This window comes from Lissotriton vulgaris, chromosome 1_1, assembly GCF_964263255.1.
Source record: "Lissotriton vulgaris chromosome 1_1, aLisVul1.2, whole genome shotgun sequence".
NCBI classification, from domain to species: domain Eukaryota; kingdom Metazoa; phylum Chordata; class Amphibia; order Caudata; family Salamandridae; genus Lissotriton; species Lissotriton vulgaris.
The window spans coordinates 370,667,693-370,683,822 of NC_141685.1; the positions used below are offsets into that span (position 1 = coordinate 370,667,693).

At 45.8% G+C, this 16,130-nt stretch overlaps 1 protein-coding gene across 2 annotated transcripts in view; it reads right to left on the minus strand.

Annotated features, from left to right (window-relative positions):
• EPS15 (epidermal growth factor receptor pathway substrate 15) overlaps positions 1 to 16,130 on the minus strand; it is a 916,228-nt gene that overhangs the window by 583,605 nt on the left and 316,493 nt on the right. For both annotated transcript variants that reach the window (XM_086952422.1, XM_086952423.1), the window contains exons 5-6: positions 9,392 to 9,487; positions 8,216 to 8,281 (exon numbers count right to left, since the gene is read on the minus strand). In XM_086952422.1, the coding sequence (XP_086808548.1) occupies positions 8,216 to 8,281; positions 9,392 to 9,487 (162 nt within the window). The remainder of the gene's footprint in view (positions 1 to 8,215; positions 8,282 to 9,391; positions 9,488 to 16,130) is intronic.

The following is a 16,130-nucleotide window of genomic DNA, read 5'->3' on the forward strand; positions in this document are numbered from 1 at the left end:
CATTCTTTTATATCGCCCTCAGGGGGCAAAAAGTACATTTTTGTACAACTTACAGTAACTTCCGGAGTTTAGCCTTCAATCCGACAATTTCACTATTCTTGGTGACTTTAATTTCCAGCTGGAAGCCACCAATGACAAAGACTCCATAGCCCTCATAGACATGGCCTCAGAACTAAGACTTGGACAACTTATCAAGGGCCCCACACACTCGCCTGGTCACACCCTTGATGGGCTTTTCTCCAATAATCCTGCTATTACTGGAAATGCGTTGCCTCTTAGCTGGTCTGATCACCAAGCCATTATTTTTCACCTCATGTTGACGATTAAAGCACAGGCCTTCTCTAAGCCAGCTAAACCCACCACTAGAAGAGACTGGCATAAAATAGTCTCTCCTAATAACTCAATGCTTAGCACCGAATCAACCAGGCCTCCCTCCAGACGCAAATGTAGCATCCTCTGCCAATGCGAACTGCCATAATTCCACCTTTGGGAAACTAGCTCCAGCAACCACTTCACAAAACAGGATGGAACCTTCAGCTCCCTGGTTCTCAGAAGCCTTGAGAATGGAGAAACAAGCCTGTGGAAGGCAAGAAAGACATTGGTGTAAGCACTGTGATGCCCTAGCTAAGCATTTATACAAATTAGCGCGAGCCAAATAAAAAAACCTTATCATTAATGAAGAGTCTAATTTGAAAAAGGGGCGGGAGCAGAAGGCCAATTGTTGTTCAGAGAAGCCCATAGGGGGATAGGCAACATAGATAGGGCCAGGGCATAGGAATGGCTAATGAATGAGTTGATAGCTGGAGGCCGGGACGATAGCGGGGTGAGCACTCCGCAACCCGCAGCACTAGACCATGGGAGCGGCTGAGTGGGACATTGAATAGACCATTGCCCGGCACTCCAGTGCATGCGGGTACTGGAAGCACGACCCACATGAACCTAATATCGCAAACAAAATGTGAATAAGTGTCAATCACAACTCAAGGGGGGAAGAGGTGTTCTGTTAAGTGGGACTGTTAATTTGAGCACGCCAGAGAATAGTTCCAATATTAAGCGTATGTAACCAATATAGGAGAGGACATGGTCAGTGTACACTGTATGTGTGTGATGTATCGGTCTTTTAAAACCAATAAATCTGGTTGGAAAAAAAAATGAATTAAAAGAGTCACTATTACACACAAATGCTTGAGAATGTGTCCAATTCCAATAACGAACTGTTCCAGGTGGTCGCTAAGCTGACATTTGTCCCGAAAAATAATTCGACCACACAGCCAACAATTCTGTGATACCCTGGCCTTTACTTTTAAAGACAAGGTCAATCAGATCTTTAATACATTTTATAACTCAGAGTTCCGAGGACACAAATGAGCAAACACACAGACATATATCACCCTATTGGAGATGCCCTAACATGACTATAGATTTCTGTTCATATTACATTATGGATACCTGGTGCCTCTGGGGTCAAAAGGTTGACAGGATTTGACCAAACAACTTCATTTGATAACTGGATACTGGGATGGCAGCTTACGGTCATTACCGGAACACCTTGATTAGGACCCAACGTATAGGTCGCTGGCGTATGTCACAGGTGACCACCTGTCGCATATCATAGGACTATACGAGGTACAGAACACCTGTTGGCTGCCTGACTTGTAGCTTAACTCGCAAATGATTACTGAGCTCAATTGCTCTTGTGCACTCTTCACTCCATGACTCGCCACTGATCTAAATGTACACCTTTCCGCAGACACTTGCACTTCACTTAGGAAGTCCTTACTACACGGGTATAGGATTACACAGTGTGAAACAAGTACCCATCACTAGGGAAAATGAGTACTAACCACATCTGCCACGAATGATATCTTGGATTGGTGGCATTCGTTGCTTGGGCTCGGTCTCTCGCACACGAGTACCCTTTCGAACCAACCGCTTCTTATGTGTTAAATAGTACAGGGATGAGTGCACAGCAGGGACTTCCTCTCTAGTAACGGCCTGGGGGGTGGAAATCAGTTTTTTCACTCATTTGTACTTGTCCATCCTCTCTCAAGGGTGAACTCCTACCTTATGGCCTCTAAACAGTAATGTAACTCGGATTATATCTGTCTTCTGCTCAACACACGGTAATGTAAGCCTTTTATGTATACTCATTGCAGCCCTGAAACAGGCTTGTAGTCGAAACACATGTCTGTTGCCTGCTTGGAAGATTTATTGTGTGTAACACTAAGATAACTTGGAGGAAAATAAGTCCCAAATACCTTTAATAAAAAACTGTATTGGCTTTTACTACTGACATGTCATTGTCAGGAGTTGTTTGGGTGCATCGGTATCGTCTTCTAAAATGTACTGTGCTGCGACCCGACTCCATGGTGGAAGGGTGTCAGTACCAAGAGGGCACCAAAACTGGGACAGTCTTTGCCCTGATCTACTTCCTCCCACTCTGACCACGTGCTCGATGTGCCAACCCTATAGCATAGCCACCATTTCTGTTTGGTGGTTCTTTTTAAAGCAGACAGGTGGAAACGGAAAACATCAAACTCGCATCTGTAACTGTCTCGTAGACTCATTCCAATTAGCCTGTTTCCATTACCAATCCTTGACCAAGAAGCCGATTCTGGCATCTTCAGAGAAAACGAGATGAGGGAACGTCTGAAATATTTCTTGTAAATTGACATGGGCCCTGGGTGCGATGCTCACGTTCTTGTGCTTAAAAAAATCCCTAAAAGCAGCATTTAGTTCAAAGGTAAAGTTCTGGGGATGCAGCATTCTAACACAAACTTTCAACAGCTCCTGCTGCTACACTAACAGGATTGTTAGTGTGTCCCTCCAGCGATGCATACATGAGTGAACCAAGCCGTTTATTTAGTTTTACCCAGATGTGCCATGCTTTAGTGCAAACAAAAATAATGTGAATAATAAAGAATTTTGAAATCAAAGTTGACGGGGATGCTCCATATGCGGCATAGCCATGCTATAGTAATACCCAGAACTTTTCTAGTCAGCACAAGGGTTGACTTGTCCTGGATGTGGGAAAAAGGTACAGTAAACTTCCAAATTGGACCAACTCAATGTCTGTTCAGCACAGTGAATCCTCCTGGATGACAGAACTAGGCTTTGTGCTAAAGTCGATATTTTCAGCTTTCTAGGGGGATCAACTCGTTGCTGGGTAACCTTAAAAAAATTATATTAAGGGTTATAGACTTTGCTTTCTTTCAGCTTGTGAAACCACAGAAATGGAACACCAGGCCTTGCACTCCCTCTGCGACTAAGCAGTCTTGCAGGGAAGCACTTTCATTCATAAGAAAGATGGTTCATATTTAATTAAGCATTTGCACATGAAACACAGGCATCAGAACTTAATTATGGTTCCACCTGTAGCTAATAAGGAGTAGGCTGATCTGTCGACACAGTCTACTTCTGGAAACCAGAGAACAGGCGGACAGCATTTTGTGCTACCCTTAATGTACCCCATTGTTTTTTAGTGACGCAACCACAAACCTATTCCAGTCTTGATGGGTCTCAGTAAATTAGCTCTTGATTCTCATGGCACCGTGTGCATCAGGTCCAGGTATACACAAAAAAGTAATTAGTAGAATGCTTGAATTAATCTCAACCCCGGGTATTTCTTTCTGGGCCACTTTCCGGTCTATCTTTTTTTTGCCTAATGTGCTACTGAAGACAGAGGGCACACGTGCAAATGAGCCTTCATACCGCTCCAGTAACAGTGCAGTCTAGATGGCCAGACCACATTTCCTCTGAACGTAGACAAGCAACACCGAGCTAGTTTTGTCCATGTGTGGCCTCATCAGTAAATAGCACAGTGAGGAAAAGGACCCATGTCTAAACCTACTCATCGAATTTGGGGCATCTCACTGAAGAACATTAAATTGTGATGTTTGGAACGCTAGATATTCTTGACTATTACTCTGAGCTGCATTCGACCCCATCATTTCCTCAGTGAAAGCAGGTGTACGTCCAAATAGGACAAGTAAAGAATTTGTAGGTTTTGTTGCTAGAGAATTTGCCCTTGCTACTAGACTGAAAGACATGAAGTAGTGTGGCTCACTGGTTAGAGGCGGCAGACCCGAGAGCAGAGGACGGCCCGGGACCAGGGTTCGATTCCCGGCGCGGCAGGTTTCTGGACCAGGGTCAGCGGACTCGATAATTCTCTCGCCTCGGTGCCCACTCTGATCAGCGAACACACTCGGCAACTCTGGGCATTAGCTTGCCTCATCTTCACTAACGGCCCCACCAGACCGCCGGGGATGCCTGGTCTCACCCTGGAGATACCCATTAAGGGACCATCTCTCAGGGAAGCCAGGAAGGGTTTCGCAGCGGGCAAAGCGCCTTGGGACCCTACGGGTAAGTAGTGCGCTATATAAATGCCAATACATTTACATTTACATACATTACATTTACATGCAAGTACTGAGAAGAGAGCAGCATGAACCAAAATACTGCTAAGAGTCTTTCGATTCACTGGCTCCATCTTGCAACGCGTTTGAACATTTCAAGTCATTGGTAGAAATCTACTTCATAGACCTCAGTGCATTGGTAGAACAGTCTAACCATGCATGTGTCCTTAAATCCATGAGGAAGCTCACCAGGTCTGACAGATCGCAGGGCAAAATGCTGTTTATCAAAAACAGACAGAACGTTTTCTGCCTTTTGGCCATGGAATTCTTCATCTGCTTGCCCCACAAGTATATCATTTCTAGAGAGGCTTGTCAGAGTATATTACTAACGTAGAGGACCAAGACAAATTCTTTCTAGAATGGCTTTCCAAATGTATCCATAAACCTGACATTCTAGGCAAGAAGAGTGGCAGTAGAAGCGGTGGACACTGCTTCCCCAAATGTTGCTATATACAATCTCGAAAGCTGTAGTGCAGTCTCGTTATGTAAACAGTGCAATTTAAAATGTAAAGACCTCAAAAAGGAGAACAAAATTATTGTACTTAACTTAAATACCGGATTTAGAACACACAAGTGACTGATGTATAGTATTAACATTCATTTAGAAACTGTTCCTGAAACAAAGTCCGCTGATCTTTTTGAAATGGTGCAAGGAAGGAGCAATTCTCAATGAAACTATTCCACAAGCTGGGCGATGACTTTAAAGTTCTGATTCAAAGTACAGGAAATTCTTATTTGACAAATACTGAGCTGGATCAGAATCTTCCTTTGAATCATACATGCGGTTTCTGAAAGTCTAACATAATCTGAATGCAATCCATGAACTACAACTAATTCAAAGGTCAGAGTACAAGACTGATGTGCTAGAACATCCCAGGTTAATTTTAAGACTAGAAGAAAAGTGCAACATAGACCAGAGAAGAACGCATGCATTTTTGGGTAAACCAATTAACATGGAATTCTTGCCATTGAAATTGGATAACATGAGAAACTATAACTGTCCTGAAAGATCAAGGTGGAAAAGTTGTTTAAATTGCCTAAAAAGGAAGAGTTGAGCATTCCCGGACTACATTCTTAGCACTTCTGCCTAAGTGAGACCATGAGTATATCATAGAAAGGAAGATGCAAACGTCTTCAGGACCTTTCCGCTGCCATGCAAGATGACAAAACAGAAGGCCTGTCTCATGGTCCACCATGGTAAGAGCAGCGGAAAGATCCAGCAGCTGAAGCAAACTAATGCCTCTGCCAACACATGACCGATGTAGCTTACCCACTGCCTGGACTATAATCATCTCACTGCTCCATCAAAGACGAAGTAAGAACGCAAAGATCGTAGCACTCAGTGAGGGCTTGTAGCTATCGTTCAAACACTATTTAATATCTTTACTTGTGTTGAAGGCATGTAATAGGTGGCAAGTTGGTAATAATGCCATTTTTTGTTTTAATAGCTGCTCGAGTGTCCCTATTCAGTGCAGAGAAGTATTAAAGAAATGACAAAAAATGAGTGAAGGACCTAAAAGAGCATGTTTATTAATGTAATAGAAGTAGCATCGAGATATGTAGTACGTTTAAGGTACTTTAGTTACAAATGAAGGTTATTTTAGAGAACTCAGTCGAATACAGAACTACCTGGTGAATGAACAGTGGCAGAGGAAGAATTCAAGTTTTATTTAGCCTTGAATGATGCTCATTCTGGTTTATTATTGCCGTCAAGTGGAGAAGAGGCAGTAGTAGGTGGGATTTTGCGTTGATTTACTATCATCATAATGGACCTTGCAGCGAACCAGCAAACTAGCAATCAATTACAGAATATGCTGCTACAGCATCTTTAATTGGTGAACACCACACTCTTGGCCTCCTTAAGTGGAGCCAATATACAAGTATTCGCAAAAAACATACCCAGTTTTGAAATGTATTGTTATTCAATGATTGAGAATGCCAAAGCAAATGTTTCCTAGGAAGGGGAACGTTCACCTACATAGAGGTAGAAAACACCACACACTTCTTTAGGATGGAGTATTTGAGCACATACTTTCTAAATAGGTGATGTGCATGTGGGGTCGATAATTAAAGACATCAGGGGCAGATCAGGGCCCTGTAAGTAGTCATTTACCACAGCTGCAAAATGACAATTTCCGGGAATTTGCCTATCTCTCTAGTTATTTCAGCAGAGAGAAAGAGAGAGAGAAGGACCTCTTTGTATGGCAAGGCAGTAGGAGGACTGACAGAGCTGATCTTTTCATATCCAACCTCCATCTAGGACTGCTTAATATGGATATTTGGAATGAAGGTTTTAAGACGTAACCCTTTACCTCAAAGAAAGAAAAATAGAGCTCACTAGAACCAAGATTGCTCTGTATATTTAATACACTATCTGCTCTGATGTTTTGAATTGATGAGTTCTGGAAAAGACGCTCCGAGTACAAACCAAGTTGTTTGCATTAACATGGTGTCACACCCCATCCTAATCAGGTGCCTGCACGAGACTGGCAAACAAGGAACCCCCCTCTGCTGAATCTGCTCCCTCTTAACAAATAGAACACAAGCTGTTAGCCTGGCACATTACTCCTCGCAATCTTGTATACTCATCTGCTCAGCGCCTCAAGGTGTATTGTTCAGCCACACCCTCTGAAACACACACATGGGCCATCTGGACATCTGAGCACATGACATCAACATCCTTTCCTATACAAAATAAACAAAACTCATAGTTCCTTCTCGGATCAGATCCCCAATACAAGAAACAAGTTCACCACATGCATGATCGAAATCGCTAACTAAATGAATGAATGCCAACTGCCTCAAAATCAACACTTACGCAACAGAAGCAGTGATCTTCGGCAAGAACACCCCACCATGGGACTCCAACTGGTGGTGGGCCGAACTTGGACCCACACCAGGAACTTCTGAATAATCAAACAGCAAACTGGGCATGACCACACAAGTCAACACAGTCATCACAACCTGCTTCCACATCCTGAAGATGTTGAGGAAGATCTTCAAATGGCTCTCAAGCGACACAAACTGCCTCTCACACACTAGTCACTGGCAAATTGGACTACGGGAACTCCCTGGAAGCCAGTATTAACAAGCAGCTCACAAAAAGACTACAACCCCTCCAAAACTGAGCCGCCAGATTCACTCTCAGCCTACTACACAGAACTCACATCACACACCACACCTAAGGGGGCTCCACTAGCTTCAGACACATAAGCACACCCATTTCACGCTAGTCACATACACCATAAAGACACTAAACAACTTAGGTCCAATCGTCCTGAACAGTTGCTTCTCCGTCCACTAGCCATCTAGACATCTCTCCTTCGCAGGACTTCTACTCGCACATATCCCATGGATACAAAGACCCAAATCAGGAGGACAGACTTTCTCTTGCATCGCTTCTAATGACTGCAACGGCATCCTACCCCACATCAGAGGCTCCCAGTCTCTTACTGTATTCCGCAATAAGCGGATTCCCCAACCAACCATTGGCAGGGATGGGTGACGCACCAGCTCAGCACCTGGATACACTTGTGGTTGATAATGTACATTACGAATACACATAATATAACTTTTGACATAGTTATGCTGCAGTAAACTACTGACTGTTCGGGAAACAGCAATGACGATGGACACAATTACTGGTGGCCACAAAGCTAGGTCTCAAAAGAATGAAATCTCATCACTAGGCAATGAGGAAAGATTACCATAGGAAAAAAGAAAACGTGGATAAATGGCAATGAGCATACCAAGCACAAACGCATCTCAATTTAACAACAACAAGGGTGAATCAAACTTACCTGAACAGCCCATGGGATGTCAGCTGGTGCTGCGGCGCCTACAAGCAACGGGCTTCCAGTATCGTGCTACAATAGAAAACCCCAAATAGCTACTTTTAAAATCAGAGCGATCCACAATAAAAAAAAGTTTTTAAAAGACAACATTTGCTCTCATCTAGAAATCAATTAAATAACTGCATAAATTCAACTGTGGCTCAAAGAAAGACAGAATTCAAAAGTTAACATGTTCTGTTGTTTAGCCTGATTTGGAGTCCGACAGGATAACAGTTGCTTTTAGATTGAATTTTGTTTTACAATATGTAAATGACTGATTACATATGCAACACCATAACTATGAAACGCCTTCTTTGATCTATGTGCAAGCACCTATTGGCAGGTATGTCTCTCCTTGATCTGTGCTTCAATGCCTGCTGGGGGCAGGTCTACCTCAATTAAGAAAAATAAACATGTAACAATGGCAGATAATTCATTTTTATACACCAGTGAGGGCGAGTGTACCTGTTTGACTACAACTGGGTGGATCTGTGTCCAGAAACAGGACGGTCCACTCAAACACATTCATTTTATTGTGTGGAATTGCTCAGGTGCGCTTTTGCTTTCCAAGGGGAGGGCCAAAGTCCAGATTATCAATCCTGTGTATCCGCCGACAACTGAGGGTGGGCACTATTGGCTGTACAGGTTATGAGGTGGTGAACCGTATAAAACCTTTTACCAGAACATATACTAACATCTTTGTGTGAGTGTCAGACAAAAGCTGATGTGAGTGTCCAAAAGTTTTTTCCTGGGCAGTGTGCACTTCAGTGTGCACTCCAGAGTGCCCAGGAAGCGGTGGGACCACCATGGCCAGAGTTTGCAACCTATCGCTGTGGAATGGAAGAATGCTCTTTCTGAAGCTTAGATAAAGTTTAGAACAAGAGGTCTAACAACAGTGCTTCGATGGGCAGAACTGGAATGAAATCGAGAGCCTTGCTTCTTGATGACAAGGCGGACAGCGCAAAAGTGACGTGCAAACTTTACACAGTGTAGAAGGCACAGTATGGAGCATACATATGATTGCAACTCTTTTTTCATATTGTGTGCTACAAAACAACACAGAATGTGTGCCAAATAATATCAGCGACTACACAGACATGTATTTAATGTCAGAAAGTGTAAAGTAAAAGTATTTTTTCTTACAAATCTGGGAGGAGGTACAACCAGGTTAAGACTGCTGAGGGAAACGTCATGTCCATTCTGGGCACAGGCCACGAGTCGCAACGCAACATAAAACTCCTAAGGAAGAAGCAGAGGAAATAAACCTTAGGTGAAGGCACTTCATCCAAGCAGAGTGAACACATCCCACCACTAACTGAACACTAGTTTTAGTAAGGGGATGGGATGATTACAGCGAGACATCGCTGGCAGAACATTTGGTACAAATCACATGGTGCTGGGAAGCTGCACACCTCAGACTCACTTTCAAGCAGGATGAATAACCTGAGGGGAGTGGCAAACAGAATTCAAAAGAATATATCCAGACTGGAGAACGACTGTTAAAAGCAACCACCATGGCTTTCTTAGAACACCAACAACACCGTGAAGAAGTGTACAACCCCCCCCCCCCTCCCCCCCCTCTGGATGTCGGTCCTGCGGGTATAGCCTTAACAACAATGCTCTCAAATCTATGTTCCAATCGTTTAACTGCCGATTTACCCACCAACTAAGAAGGGGTTTTACTGTAGAACTCAGCTGCGGAGTCCTCGGTTTACCTGGGAGCCTTGTAGAGTGCTGTGCCGCCTTTCAAGTACTTCAGTTAGCTCTAGTACGAGGAAAGGTCCACTCTGCTCTATTCGGCAGCACCAGTCCGATGTTCCTGAAGTGTAGGAGGTCAGTAGCAGCCACACCTGAAACGTTCTCTTTGCAGTTACTTACTGAGCCGTAGGTGCTTTATTCAGTTTCAGGATTTCACAGGCTGGTACCCTGAGCTCCTGGACGTCTGCCACCACATTTCAGCGGTTTGAAGGACGGTTGGGTCACGGGTGTACAATTAATGAGAGAGGATGGGGTAATGGGAGATCTGTGGCAAAGCATCGGTGAGAACAGCTGATAACACTTGCTTTAAGAATGAGTCATCTGGGGATACTTTCCTTAAAAGCAGTGTTCCTCCAAGGAGTATAATATGTTACACAATGGGTGGAAATGTTTACATCCTTGATCCAACAGCTAACAAACCTATCTACAAAACGAAGCAGGGGTTTTACGAGTACTGCACAAGAAGGGGTGTTGAGTGAGTGGGGTCACGTGATGTGTACAGTACCGAAGGTAGGAGTGCCACACTGAGGGGTAATGGGGACAGTCTAATAGCCAAAGTAGTGGATAATTGGTAGACCCCACAGGAGACAGGGATTGGGGTGGAGGGTCTGGAGTAACTAATCTGGGATCTGTTCTGCGTCTGACTCAAACCATTGCAGGGTAATGCCATCAAAGCCCATTTGTGATGAGAGGGTGCTAATAAGGTTTCAATAGTTGACAGAGTGGTCAGTTAGGACTAGGAGCAAAGGTCACCATTGCTGGTCATAAGTAGGGCAGCATTGGTCACTTAGATGAACCCAAACTAGTAGTTTTCAACAACAGGCTTGCTTTTTCACTTCTAGAGTTAGGTAGCAAATCCTACTCAATGATATTCCCCAAAAATAGTAATTTATTAGGTCACTGGGCCCAGGTTGGGCTTGGTCAGGAGAGGTAGAGTAGGTGCTGCCTTTTTGGAATATGAGACGAAACCTGAGGTAAATAATTAATCAACTAAGCTACTTAAAGGAATCTGGGCTTCACCTACCTGCCCCCCACCTTCCTTGTGTAAACATCAGCACACAGTTTTTCAAAGTGCACAACAGGAGTTGGCCACAGGCCCAGTGGCAAAAATCCCACATGTTGCAACCCCACCGACTTTGGCCAAAAGTAGCGAGGTCTGGGTGCCGCCAAAGTACCAGCCCCTGAAACCACTGGACCAGCCACTGGAGCCCAATCAAAACTCCGAATAATAAAAAAAAAGACACTGCAAATCAAGTACTCTTTAGTTTGCCAACAGGAACACTTGTGGTTTTGCACACCAAGAGGCAACCCGGTGATGCATAAATTGGCAATATTAATTAGTAGCTTATTTCGGTCTTAAAAAAACATGGTTCATATCTTCATATAGCCCACAAGGGAGGATGAAGATTGTTTTATTTACCATTTTCTGGCTGGGCTCCTACAAGCTCGCTCTTTCTATACTTGTAGCCCAGGCTGGCAAGCTAAATTGGGAGATATTCTTCAGTCCTAGGAAATAAAGGGAGAATATCTTTTCCTCTCCTAGTCCAGAACCATCCCTATAATCAAAACACATGCATGTCCTTTTGTAGGCAAAGTGTCCTTGTTTTGAAGATATCATGAACATTGATCCCATCACAAACTTGACAAAGCAACACATAAGATCGAGCTGAAGCCCCATTTTTCCACATATTCAGGAAACAACAGTTAATCCCACAGCACAGTGTAAGAAACACTAAAGATTGGTGTTCTGGAAAGGTTGTTGCAGTTTAGTTGATTCTTGAAATCGAATAGTGCTATTTAGAGGTCTGACTCAGCATGATCTAGCGCCTCGTGGGAGACAATTGTGTATCCTCATTTGGAACGTGAATGGTTTGCTTGACAAATCTAAAAGGGTATCGGTTCACAGAGCAGTTTAACTCAGACATCCTCTTTCTACAAGCAACCTGTCTGGGCCTTTTTGGCCCAGTAGGGCTTCTTGTGGATATTTCACCCATATTTTACTAGGGGCTCTGGAGGCTCAGCTATTTTAATTTAAAACCAATTGCCCCTAAAAATTATAGAGGTATGATAAAATCACGGGAAATAGGTGGCTGATACTGGGTAGCTACAATGAAAGCCACTTGTCTACTGGACATTGGTCAGCCCAGTTGTACACACACTAGTCCGCTGGAGATGCAAAATCCATGTCATTATGTAATATAGTGCTAGAGCTCTACGTTATAAGGTAGGATGGATTTGTTGCAAATGTTTATATGGGCTGACAACCTGTTGAATTTATTTTTTCATACATTAACACAAACTGTATGCCAATGTACCGCAAAATCCCAAAAAACTCCCAATAAAAGAAATTCAAACAATGAAGGCCTGTGCGGGCCTTCGATTTACCAGACTTACCAGCGGGAGGGCCGGCTGACCCCTCCCCGACTTGCTGTGCTCCACTGGATCATCGATTTCCCTGGGGGGCCTAATGTGGCCGCTCTCGAGGACAATGATCAAACCAGGAGTGCGGAAGTGGAACAACTCGAACATGAGCTGATCGGTCTCAAGGAGCAACAAGTAGACCTGCAAGGCCATGCGGAGGATCTTGAAAATAGATCACGCAGAAACAACATACGAATCCGGAGGGGGTCCGCCGTCCACAGAAGGAGCAGACATAGCACTATATCTACAGCATCTTTTCAGAGACATCCTCGGCGCCTGCCCGGAGCTGGACATTCAGATTGACAGGGAGCACCCCCCCCACCCCCCAGACATTCTCACCTTCCTGCCGGACTTCCCCCCCTGAAGGAAAAGGTTCTCAAGGAAGCTAGACTGAAACAACCACTACAATACCAAGGTCATGAGGTGGTATTCTATCAAGACCTTTCCCCCATAACGCTCCAGAAACGAAAGGCGTTCAGGGAAGTCACATCCTTTCTCAGAGACAAAGGAGTTGCATACTCCTGGGGCCACCCCTTTATACTGATATTTAAGTGGAAAGGAACGCTGCACCAGATGATGTCCCTCCGGGAGACCTGCGACGTCTTGGGCCTTGACCACACTGACTCGGGTAGCTCACTGCCCTGGTCCCAGTAACCACACGATGGCGTATGGCGGTGCGCAGGCGAAGAACCTCAACGGCGATGAGCTCGAAACCGGACTTAGCCACTGTGTAACAGGAAAGAGAGGCTGCGGTGAAGGCGGTGCTCAGAGATACCTCTCCTGATGCCCGATTAATTTTTAGTGGGGGACACACTAGCTGCGATTCATAGCTGGCCGGGGGGGTGGGGTGGAGGGCCGTTCGAGGTCGAGGTTGCACGCACCAGCAGGTACTTTTCCACAGGTCTGGGAGGTGGGAAGACAGACATGGGACTTTGATTGAATGTTGGGGGTATCCAGTTAGGGTTAGGGAGGGGGGATGGGGAGTTTGGAAGGGCTGGGTGGAGGGGGGAAGGAGAGGCGGGAGGAGGGTAGTTGGGGCAAGGATGGGGGTCAGGGGACAGGTTGGCGGGAGGAGGGAGAACCAGTGTATCATTTGGGGGGGGGGGCCTTAGTAGGGCGGCTTGTAGTGGATGAGGTTTCCTGGATAATGCGGTATTGCCACATCCCGACAACGTCGGGCCCTACCTTGAAGATAGTTACCCTCAAAGTCAAGGGGCTCAACAACCCCATCAAGCGTAGAACTATTCTGTCCAACCTAGAGAACTTGGGGGCTTCCATCTGTCTCATTCAGGAAACACACTAGCGGTCTAAGGACTGGTGCAAGATGCGTTCCTGAGTCTTTCCGTACCAATATTATTCCTCCACCACAGGCAAGAAGGCGGGGGTCGCCATACTGGTGGCCAGACACTTCCAGGGCTCGGTGGGGGGAGAAGGTGGTGGAGGTCTGGGGTAGACTGCTGGCACACATGGTCACAGTGGGAGGCACGACTCTGGTTGTGGGATCTCTCTATGTTCCAAATACAGGTCAGGAATCCTTTCTTAAGGGTGCAGTGTCGGATGTATTAATGACTCAAGATAAATATGTTCATATCGGCTGGGACCTCAACCTTGTTATGGACTGGGACCAGGATAGGTCGGGTCACCGCTACGGTATGACAGGGGCAATCTCACTTGACGGGAGGGCTTGGCTGAGCCAGAGAGGGCTCCTGGATGTCTGGCAAGAGGCCCCCCTCAGGAGTACTCAATATACATTTTACTCACGTACACCATACATAAGCCAGGTTGGACCATTTTATTAGCTCCTCAGAACTTTACCCAATGGTGGACGAAGTGGAAATAGTCCATGCTGCACTCTCTGACCACAATGCCGTGTCACTCTCCCTCACAGTCCACCGCACACACAAACCTAAGGGCAGATGGAGGTACGAGAATTTCTATTTCATAGGAAAGGGGTACTTCAGCAGCTCAGTAAATGCATCACCGATTATCTCTCAACCAACAACAGCCAGGCATGTCTCTTCCGGCGCTGTGGGGGGCACTGAAAGCGGTCGTGAGGGGGGACCGGATATCACGTTCCGCAGTGGGAAATAGGGAGCGGGAGGAACAAAGAGGCCTACTCACGGCCAAGGTTACGGAACTTAAACAGGTTCATAGCCGTACGGGAGCCCCTACGATCTTGCACCAACTGAAGGCGGCCAGGGCACAGCTAGCGGGCCTAGACCTAGACCGTGCAGAATTTGCGGCCCTGTGGCTTAAACACACCTATTATGTGGGGGGGTAATAAAACAGGGCGACTCCTGGCGAGTAAACTCAGAGCCCACAACCAGCAGGCCAAGATTGCTGCCATTCACGATGCCCATGGCGAGACGGTTACAACAGACGACCAGATCGCTGATACCTTTAGGGAGTACTATGCGACCCTGTATTGCAGAGACCAGACCATAGACACGGCTGGCGAGGTTTACCTTAGCCATGCGGCGACTACGGCCCGTAACACCTCGGGTGCTGGAGCTCTAGACGCACCTATCGGGATCAAAGAGGTCATCTGAGCCATCCCTAGACTCAAACCCTTGAAATCCCCAGGGCAGGATGGCTTCTCTGCGGGATTTTACAAATCATTCTGTCAGTTATAAGCGCCAATTTTAAAACCCGACTTTTTAATTCTTTTCAGGGGCCGGGCTCCATTCCACCAAATATGTTAGAAGCAGACATCATTGTGCTGCCTAAACCAGGGAAAGACGCTGCCCAGTGCTCCGCGTACAGACCTAGCTCCCTACTCAATCTCGATTTATAACTGTTTACTGTGTCCACGGCTGCCTAGCATCATCGAGCCTGATAAATCTGGCTTCATCCCGAACCACCAATGCAGCGACAATACCAAACGCCTTATGCATCTCATTGACAAAGCCCACTATAATCAGTCGGACGCCATGCTACTGTCGATCGATGCTGAGAAGGCGTTCGACAGGGTGGACTGGGAGTTTCTGGACAAGACGCTAGCCCACTTTAGCATCTGGGGTCGCTTTAGGGCCTGGGTTAGGCCGAAAGGCATCGATTCGGGTGAATGGTACGACATTGCGTCCATTCGACATCCAGCGGGGAACGAGGTAGGGGTGTCCTTTATCCCCCCCTCCTCTTCACGCTCTACATAGAATACCTTGCCCAGCAAATTCGGGACAACCCCAACATTCTGGGGGTTTCCTTCGATGGTGAGCACCACACACTCAGTCTGTACACGGACGATATCCTGGAGGCACTGGACACACCTAAGTGGTTAGTGCCAGCGTTCCTACATCGAGCTAGAGGCCTTTGGGCGGTGTCGTGCTTTAAAATTAACACTGGGAAATCCATGCTTCTCCCCCTGGGTAGCAACATTTCCAGGCCCGCGAATACTCCCATTGGAATATGGGGACCTTCGAGCTTACCCAGAGATCCCATATTTAGGAGTTACTTTAACCTTGTCCGCGGAGCAAACTATTTCCTCGAACTATGGGAGACTCACTTCTCAAATTCACGGGGATTTGCGTCGATTGCAACAACATTCGCGGTCTCTGTTGGGCCGCATTGCGGCAATAAAAATGTCCATCTTGCCTAAAATCCTATACGTCTTCCAGACCCTCACTGTTGGCCCACTCCCAGGAACTATCCGTAAGCTGCAAGATGCCATCCAACAATTTATTTGGGAGGAAAAAAAGGCCGGGGT